This window comes from Mus caroli, chromosome 10, assembly GCF_900094665.2.
Source record: "Mus caroli chromosome 10, CAROLI_EIJ_v1.1, whole genome shotgun sequence".
Classification (NCBI taxonomy): domain Eukaryota; kingdom Metazoa; phylum Chordata; class Mammalia; order Rodentia; family Muridae; genus Mus; species Mus caroli.
In genome coordinates, this window is record NC_034579.1 from 75,033,356 (window position 1) to 75,042,748 (window position 9,393).

The 9,393-nt window shown below is 48.5% G+C and overlaps 1 protein-coding gene across 3 annotated transcripts in view; it reads right to left on the minus strand.

Moving 5' to 3' along the window:
- Slc39a3 (solute carrier family 39 member 3) overlaps window positions 1-4,132 on the minus strand; it is an 8,981-nt gene extending 4,849 nt beyond the window's left edge. The window contains exons 1-3 of one of the 3 annotated variants that reach the window (XM_021173996.2): window positions 4,030-4,132; window positions 1,766-1,846; window positions 489-810 (exon numbers count right to left, since the gene is read on the minus strand). In XM_021173996.2, coding sequence (XP_021029655.1) covers window positions 489-698 — 210 coding nt within the window. In that variant the 5' untranslated portion in view covers window positions 699-810; window positions 1,766-1,846; window positions 4,030-4,132. Of the gene's footprint in view, window positions 1-488; window positions 811-1,765; window positions 1,851-4,029 lie in introns of all 3 variants that reach the window. The other 2 variants (XM_021173995.2, XM_021173994.2) reach the window with 2 other exon arrangements.
- Window positions 4,133-9,393: the final 5,261 nt, after the last annotated feature.

Genomic DNA, 9,393 nt, shown 5'->3' on the forward strand with positions numbered 1-9,393 from the left:
AAGCGTCTGACATAAGGTCACACAGCTCAGAGAGGGAAGCGTCTGACATAAGGTCACACAGCTCAGAGAGGGAAGCGTCTGACATAAGGTCACACGACAGTTTGCTTTCTCCTCCCTGTCTTCTCAGGCATCTGTGTTGGAATCCACGGGAGCTTGGGAGATGCTGGTTTGCTTTGCCACATGAGCTGTAACCCCAGAACCCATCTGGAAGGCTGGGTGTGGTGGCACATGCCTGTAAGCACAGGCCAGGGCAGAGAGCAGAAGCAGAGGGATCCGTGGGGCTTCCTGGCCTCTTCTGCCGCAGTAAACTCCAAGTTCAATGAGACCCTGTCCCAGAAAACGAGGTGAACAGGACTACAGAAGACACCAACCTCTGGCCTTCACACACACACGCACGCACACACACACACACACACACGCACGCACACACACACACACATGCATGCACCTGAGCCCCACAGTCCCCCAGCTCCCCACTGAGGCCTCACCTTGTCCCTCACTGCAGGCAGCAGTGCATTAAAGCATGTAGCCAGGAATACGCCACCCCCGAAGGTGTTGCAGAGGGACAGGACCTTCTTCGAGCGGTGCGCCTTCTCCAAGTCAGCCTCGATGACCTTCACGGGCAACAGGGAACCCAGCAGCATGAAGAAGAACACGCCCACCATGCAGAGGACCTTGGCCACCAGAAGCTTCGTCATGGTGGCCGCCTGGGTCACACAGGGCCAAAGCACAAATGGAGTCACAGGCCAAAGGCTGTGGGGGCTACCAGCCCCAGTTGCAGGGCCAGGCACTCATGGTTCTGCTCAGAAGCTGTGAGGACAGGGCAGACATGTTAGCTGTGTAGTCACTAAGTAGTGGTGGTGACCAGTCAGCCACACTGGGCCTAATAGTCTACTCTAGGAGTCACTCACAGACATGGGCATACACGCTTATACAACTGAAGGTAAGGACACAGGGCTAGGGAGGTGGTGCAGGCAGGCAGGACCTCAGACAGGAGGCTACCCAGGGCCTGCTGGCAGCCAGCTGCAAGGAACCAATGAGCTCCAGGTTCCTGAGACCCTGACTCCAGAACTAAGGTGGAGAGCAACTGAGCAAGACACTGGGTGTTTACCTCTGGCTTTCAGTACATGCACACATTCACACACAGGCACACATTTACACACACATGCACACAGACACACATTCACACACATGCACACACATGCACAAAGACACATGCACACGCATGCACATTCACACACATCACACAGACACACATTCACACACATGCACACAGATACACATTCACATACATGCACACAGACACACATTCACATACATGCACACAGACACACATTCATGCAGGGCACAGGAAGCTGAATATATTTAGCTCCTGGTTCCCTGCTGCCAGCTGCTTGGTAGCCACCTGAGCTGAGTAGCTTCCAGGTTAAGCACAAGCATGGAATGATCCCATTGGTACTAGAGCACTCATGGTGTTGCTGCCCTGACAGAGAATCTCAACCTGTTACCCCAAGGATAGGCCTTACATAACTGGTGTCAACTCAACTCAACTCAACTCACACCAGCCTGCCAGAGTCCTGATTGCCAAGACTGTGCCAGCCCCAGGGTTTTTACACAGACTACTTCATCTGCCTGGAGCATCCCCGCCCTGGCCCATCCTACCCCACATCCATGGATCCTCCACAGGTATCTTTATATTCTGTCCCTGGGAAGGCCTCCTGCAGACCACCTGACTCCTGCTCCCAGCTGCATCCCTGGTACCCACCTTGAGGCTTGGTGCAGGGCAGATGCAGGGTGGCTCAGTGGATGTGGTGGCCAAAATGTAGGGTTTTTCTTACATGTTCTCCTGCCTCACAAAGCATGGGTCATTAGGAGTGAAGCTGCTTCCCTCGTGCTGCTGACCACACCCGGGCTCACCCTCTGCAGTCAGAGGCATCCTGTCCCTGCCCTAGCCCTGTCCCTTCTACTGCACCAAAGGGACTGTATATATCTGGGTTGTCCTGGAACTTTGGAGGTGGAGACAGGGGACCACAGGGACATGCTGTCCAGCCACTCTGGCCTGGTCAACAGCTCTAGGCTCTCAAGGCTGAAAGCACTGGATGCCTTTCCAGAGGACCTGGATTTGGTTCCCAGCACCCACATGGTGGACCACAACCACCTGTAGATCCAGCTCCTGGGGACCCAATGCCCCTCCTGGCCTCTGCAGGCACCAGGCACATAAGGGGTGCATGTGGGGAATTGCAGGTTGGTCTCCAGTCAAGCTGAGGTCTGAACCCCGATGGTCATAATTCACCTACATGACATGGTAGGTGTTCCCTCATGCTCCTAGAACTCTGGCCCCTGACTAAGGTACCACCTCCCACAGCCCCCTCAGTAGTCATGTAAGCAATGGCCCAAGCTTCTGACCTTCAGGCTAAACTCCTCCCCAGTTACCTAGCAACAGGGAAGACCATAAAAAGGGGTGCTCAGCCCCCACCTCACTCTCTTAGTCTCACTCCTCTTGCTTCTCACACTTCTCTTTCCTCTTCCCTTTCTCTTTGTCTTCTCCTCTCTCTTCTCTTTCTCTCTCCCTTCTCTCTTTCCCCTGCATTTCTATAATAAAGCTCTTAAGCCATAGACAGTCTCTGCTCCTTCAAGTTCCGCTGCACACTCTAGTTAGTGTTGGGAACTTCTTCGACCCTATTCCCTCTCTCCCACAACCCTGAGGTGCTAGCAAGGTAGTTTGGGGGGGGGTCCTGGTTGGGGGCTGCCCCTTTTCCACCCCCACTGCGTGAGTCAGGCATGCTCACCCAGGACCCTGTGGAAAAGCGTCCGGCAGCTCTGCCTGCGTCTGCCTGCCCAGAGCACAGGAACCCTGGCAGGACGTTAGGCCCCTTTTCCTCCCCAACTTTTCTCCAGGGCCCCCAGGGTCCCCCTTTATTTTGTTCCCAACAGGTGCACAGCCATGAAAAGAAGCAAAACACACATATATGTAAAATGTTAAATTATGGGAGCGATCAAGGAAGACACTGATATGGAAGTTTAGGCTCCCCACATGTGCACACACACACAGTCTGAAGGGATGTGACTATCATCTTAGTACACAGGAGGGTGAGGCGGGACAACAGCTACACATTTGAGATCAGCCTGGACAGTGAGGAAGACCCTACCTCAGAATAAAGTAATACAACAAAAATTAAAAAGAAAATACAGGTGGGCAGTGGTGGCGCACGCCTTTAGTCCCAGCACTTGGGAGGCAGAGGCAGGCGGATTTCTGAGTTCGAGGCCAGCCTGGTCTACAAAGTGAGTTCCAGGACAGCCAGATTTACAAAGACAAACCCTGACTTGGAAAGAAATATAAATAAATAAATGAAATAATAAGATAAGATAGTAGCAGCAGAGACACTCAGCAGTTGAGAGCACTGGCTGTTTTTGCAGATGACCCAGGTTCCATTCTAGCCTAGAAAGATCTATCTATTCCCCTCTTCTTTGCTTTGGGCACTGCACACATGTGCATAAACAGAGACACATAAAATAAATTTGAAAAGTAAATTTTATCGAAAAAAAAAAGAAGAAAAGTAAATTTTAAAAAGGAAAATAAAATACGAAAGAAAATTAATTAGGATGAAATAAATAAGGTTAAAATTAAGTTAAACTTTAAAATTAAAATAATATAGAGGAATATTATAAAGGACATAATTACTACAATTTAAAAAAAAATTAACAACAAAAATAACTTCCTTAAAGTCCTTCCCTCCACTGCTGTGAACACAAGGCAAAGTGCATACAACAGGCGCCCAATTGATGCTAGAAGACCGGGTCAGGTAGGGATACCTCGGGTGCTCTCAAAATCGGGCCAGTCGGGGCAGGGCTGGTGGGCAACAAGCTCGGTCTTTCCTTAAGCACTTATTGTGCGCCTACTGTGTGCTCCACGCAGCCTCACACTGAAGCAAGGACTCTGTGAACAGGCAGGCACGGTCAGCCAGGGCCCTCGACTCCGCCCTGCCCCAGGCCCGCCACGCCCAGGCCACGCCCTGACCCCTCTTGTACCTCTGACAGCCTCCAGCCAGTGCCACCTGCCGCCAACTGTCCTGCTGTCCGGACCCCGCCGCAGCGGACCAGCCGAGACCCCCGGGGCTGCGAGCTGCTACCTACGCCCTGCCCACGTCAGCGTCTATTGGACATTGTCAGTGCCACTCGACAGAACTCATAGTCCATTGGCCGATGCTGCTGCCAATCCTTCTGCAACGCCTACTGGCTCCGGAAAGCAGTTTCCTCCTTTCTAAATTTGAGTGCAGCTACCAAATGATTCCGATAGGAAACACTACTGGGCAACATAGTTCCGGAAGGAGGGCCTCCATCCCGGAGCTGTCCAGGGTCGCGTGGTACTGAATGAGTGTGGCTGGAGGCTTGGCAGGTAGCGATTTCCTACCGCGAATGGAACATTCTTGAAGCCTTTCCTCGTGGCTTAAGAAGAAGATACAGGCGTCCACCAAATATCTGTTGATAGCCAGAATAAATTCAAGCTCAAGAGGTCTACTGTGCCCCTCAATCACTACAGTTACTAACAACGTAATCATTCTACCCATACTTGCAGCCTAGGAAATGTCTCCTGAAGTGACATGGCACCTGAGTAGAGCCTACAGATACTACACAGTATGCCTTATTTTTACATTCATTTGTTTGAGCCACGGTCTTGCTGAGCAGCCCAGGCTGGGTGGCATGCAGAAAGCTTAGAATCCTCCTGCATCGGCTTCCCGAGCACTTGGATTGTAGGTGTGAGTCACCATACCTGGCCTCCTGCTGGATCTAGAGCACCTCACACAATGTGTGTGCTATGCAAACTGTGCTTTTACTGTGCTAGACAACAAAGATGACAAAGACTCTTAATTCACTGCAGATTAAAGCTTTTCAGAACACTATAGTTTTACACATGGTGATGTATGTCTGTCATCCTAGCACACTCAGGAGGCTGAGGCAGAAGATCCATGTATTCTGTCTTCCAAGACTGGCCTACAGAATGAGACACTGTATCAAAAGAGCCATGCACGGCACACTAACACACGAGCCTACCCTGACGTATGTGACACGAGCTTCTCATATTTTCACTTATTTATTTGGTTTTTGAGAGAGGGTTTCTGGCTGTCCTAGAAGTTACTCTGTAGACCAGGCTAACCTCAAACTCAGAGATATGCCTGCCTCTGCCTCCCAGAGTGCTCAGAATAAAAAATATGTGCCACCATTGTCCGTCTAAATAAATAAATAACTTATTTTTTTAAGATTTATTTGGTTTGATTTTATGTGTATGAATGCTTTGCCTGCATGTCTGTCTAAGTGCCATGTGTGTCTCTGGTGCCCAAAGAGGTCAGAGGAAAGTGTTGCATGACCTTGGGTCAGAGTCACAGGTGGTCCTGAGCTACAATGTGTGAAACAAACCCGCATTCTCTGTGAGAGCAGCCAGTCAGTCTTCTTACCTGATGAGCTGTGTTCAGTCCTCCTTTCTTATTAAATAGTATTCCATTGTTTGGATTAATTAGTTAGATTTGCTCAATTTTGCTGGAGAGTTGGGGTGTTTCCAGATAAAAGTCGTTTCTTTTTGTTTGTTTTGTTTTGTTTTTCAAGACAGGGTTTCTCTGTGTAGCCTTGGCTGACCTGGAACTCATTCTGGAGACCAGGCTGGCCTTGAACTCAGAAATCCACCTGCCTCTGCCTCCCGAGTGCTGGGATTAAAGGCGTGGGCCACCACGGCCGGCAAAAGTCATTTCTAAACCAGCAGATTTGAAGCCATTGTGTGAAGAACAGTGACGCCTGGGGACTTTCTCCTTCCTGGCTAACAGACAATACAGATGGGCATCCAGTGTATACTCATCCTATGGCACAGCCACAGCTCTGTGTATCTAGTCAATAGAAACTAATATATATTCACTCAAAGATTTGAAGCAAATATGACTGAGAGCATCATATAAATAATGGCCTGAGTTCATCAACATGTCACTATATCAAACATCCTAAACTAATTAAATTTTTTATTTGTTCATTAGTTTTGTTTTATTCAGACAGGATTTATCTGTGTAGCCCTGGCTGTCATAGAACTTACTTTATAGACCAGGCTGGCCTCAAATTCAGAGATCTGTCTGCTTCTGCCTCTCAAGTCCTGGGATAACACAACTGACTTATCTTTTTTAACAGGTCTAGAATAAACATATCCTAGCACTTGGAAAATTGAGGCAGGAAGACGAGGTCAGCTTCGGTTAATTCCTAAGGTCAAGGCCAGGCAAAACCAAATGATGCCCTACAAGGAAGGGCTAGGGAGACACTGAAATGGGTCAGTGGATCAAAGGAACTTGGCTCACAAGATTGCAATGCCTGGGACCATGCAGGGTTGGAAAAGTAGGACAGACTCTGAATTGTTCTCTGGCCTCCAGATACATGACATGTCACATACATGTGCCTGTACCCCCACTGTGCAAACATACATGAAGTAATAGAAGTAATAACAATTACAACATTTACTTCATAAGTGCTGAGATCAACCAGGCCTAGTAGTGCAAACCTTTTCTCCCAGCATTCAGGAAAGAGTAGAGGCAGGTAGAGCTCTGTGAGTTCAAGACCAGCCTGATTTATATAGCAAGTTACAGGACATTCAGGATTACATAGAAAGATTGTGGTAGTTTGAATAGCTATGGCCCCAATACATTCATGTGTTTGAATGTTTGGCCATAGGGAGTGGCACTGTTAGGAGGTGGTGCCTTGTTGGAGGAATTTCCACCATGGAGGTGAGATTTGAGATTTTCTATGCTCAAGCTTGCTCAGTGTGAAATTTCAGTTTTCTCCTGGCTGCCTTCAGATGAATATGTAGAACTCTTGGCTGCTCCTGCACCACGCCTGCCTAGATGCTGCCATGCTTCCTGCTATGATGAAAATAGGCTGAACCTCTGAACCTGTAAGCCAGGCCCAATGAAGTGTCTGCCTTTACAAGAGTTGCCTTGGTCATAGTGTCTGTTCACAGCCGTGAAACTCTAAGACAGAAAAACAAACAAAAGGAGTTGGGGGCTGGTGAGATAGCTCAGTGGTTAAGAGCACTGACTGCTCCTCCAAAGATCCTGAGTTCAAATCCCAGCAACCACATGGTGGCTCATAACCATCTGTAATGAAATCTGATACTCTCTTCTGGAGTGTCTGACAGCTACAGTGTACTTACATATAATAAATAAGTAAATAAATTAATTAAAAAAACAAAAAAACCAAAAAACCACAAAAGGAGTTGGGAGTGAGTTGGTTCACAGCAGCTCTGGTATTTGAGATGTTGAGGCCAGCCTGCACTACAAAATGAGACATAGTTAAAGATTTTTAAAAGATACAAACTGAGTGGGAAAGTGGTGGCTCACTCCTTTAATCCTAGCACTTAGGAGGCAGAGGCAGGCGAATTTCTGAATTTCTGAGTTCCAGACCAGCCTGGTTTACAGAGTGAGTTCCAGGACAGCCAGGGCTACACAGAGAAACCCTGTCTCAAAAAAAAAAAAAAAAAGATACAAAGTGGCATCTAACAACCATCCATAACTCCAGATTCAGGGGATCTGACAGTGGATGGTGACCTCCATGCCACCAGGCATACATGCAGACAAAATATTCACACACTCAAATAAAAAATAACTCTTCTATAGATATAAGTGGTTCTGAGAGACAGCTCAGTGGTTAGCAGCAGTGGCTGCCTTTGCAGGGGAATTGGACTCAATTCCCAGCAGTCACATGGTGCCTTACCACCATCTATAACTCCAGTCATAGGTTATCTGACCTCCTCTTCTGGCCTCTGTGGTCCCGGGCAGAAAAGTGATGTGCAGACAAAACTACCATATGTATAAAAATATATTATATTAATATATGTATGTATGTATGTAAACTATGGAGTTCTCAAGCTGAAAACCCTAATATTTATTGAGAAGTGGATAAGAAATACTGTGCTAAGTGCATACAGTGGAATGGTATGCAATACTCAAAATGACTGAGCAACGTGCAATTTGATTCCCTCCAGCCTTGTGTTAAGGGAACCCAAACACACAGAGAATGTGCAGGGGCTGTCACTCCAGAACATTCCAGGAAAAGGCAGCACAAAGGAAAGCTGCCCTTCGTTTGGCTAGGGCTGCAGATCTGCAGAGGATTCTAAATGTAAGGAGTACTGTGAAAGTCTGTGGCTAAGGTCACATGAATGTTTATCATCGCAACCCCCAAATGGACAGACAATAGTAATGGGAGGGAAGGAGGTTTAGTCTAGCCACTAGTAAGCATGCAAACTGTTGAACTCTTTTGAATTTTGAAACAGGGCCTAGGTCTGTAGTTGTCTGGCCTGAAAGTTTTGATTCTCCTGCCTCAGCCTCCCTAGTGCTGAGTTGGCAAGAGTGAAGCTGGCTCAGTAGTTTGGACCTTGAACAGGACAGGCGGAGTGGGAACCAGCCTCCCGAAAGGAGCTCACAGCTCTGAGAATGACCTTGCAGGCAGCACTGTGCACATTCGTCCGCATGCCCCAGCTCCTGTTTGGAAAGTTTGTGAGCCTGTGCCAGCCAGGTCCTGTGCGGGGTCCCTCTGTGACTTGTGCATGGGTGGTCAGTTGAGTCACTTCAGGCTAGAGGGACGTTTTCTCATTCCTGCAAGGATAACCTACTCCCAAGAGCGCAAAGCTTATGTCTGGGCACTGGGAGTGTTTCTAGGATGCAGGCCTGATGGCTAAGCTGTGACTTTGCCCACCTTGTTCTGATGTTGCAAGAACAGGCAGGGTGTCAGGAGGCCTGGAGGCTAAGGCACAGAGTGACCCCTGCTGGCCACACTTGGAACAGCCTCAACATCTCTAGGTTGAGTTCATATTTTTGAAACACGTTGTCAAAGGGGCAGAGACATAAAGAGGCTTACGTGACAACCAGTCTTTCTTTTCCTTTGACCCAAGGTCTCACCATGTAGCATGGCTGTCCTAGAACTATGTAGATCAGGCTGGCCTCAAATTTTTAGGGCTGCACCTGCCTGTGCCTTCCCAGTGCTGGGATTCAATTTACTCACACCTGTGTGGGTGTTCCTGTGCACCGTGTGGGTGTTCCTGTGCACCAGATGCAGTGCTGCAGGAGGCCACGGGGAGCATCACACCCACTGGAACTTTGAGTTACAGTTGTGAAGAGCCATGTAAGCACTAAGAACAAAACGTGAGAATTCTGAAAAGATGGCTTAGCGGTTAAGAGCATGGACTGCTCTTCTAGAGGTCCTGAGTTCAATCCCTGGAAGCTGCATAACTCATAACCATCTATGATGGGATTCAATGCCCTCAAGAAGACTAGACTGAGCCAGGTGTGGTGGCGCACGCCTTTAATCCCAGCACTCGGGAGGCAGAGGCAGGCGGATTTCTGAGTTCGAGGCCAGCCTGGTCTACAG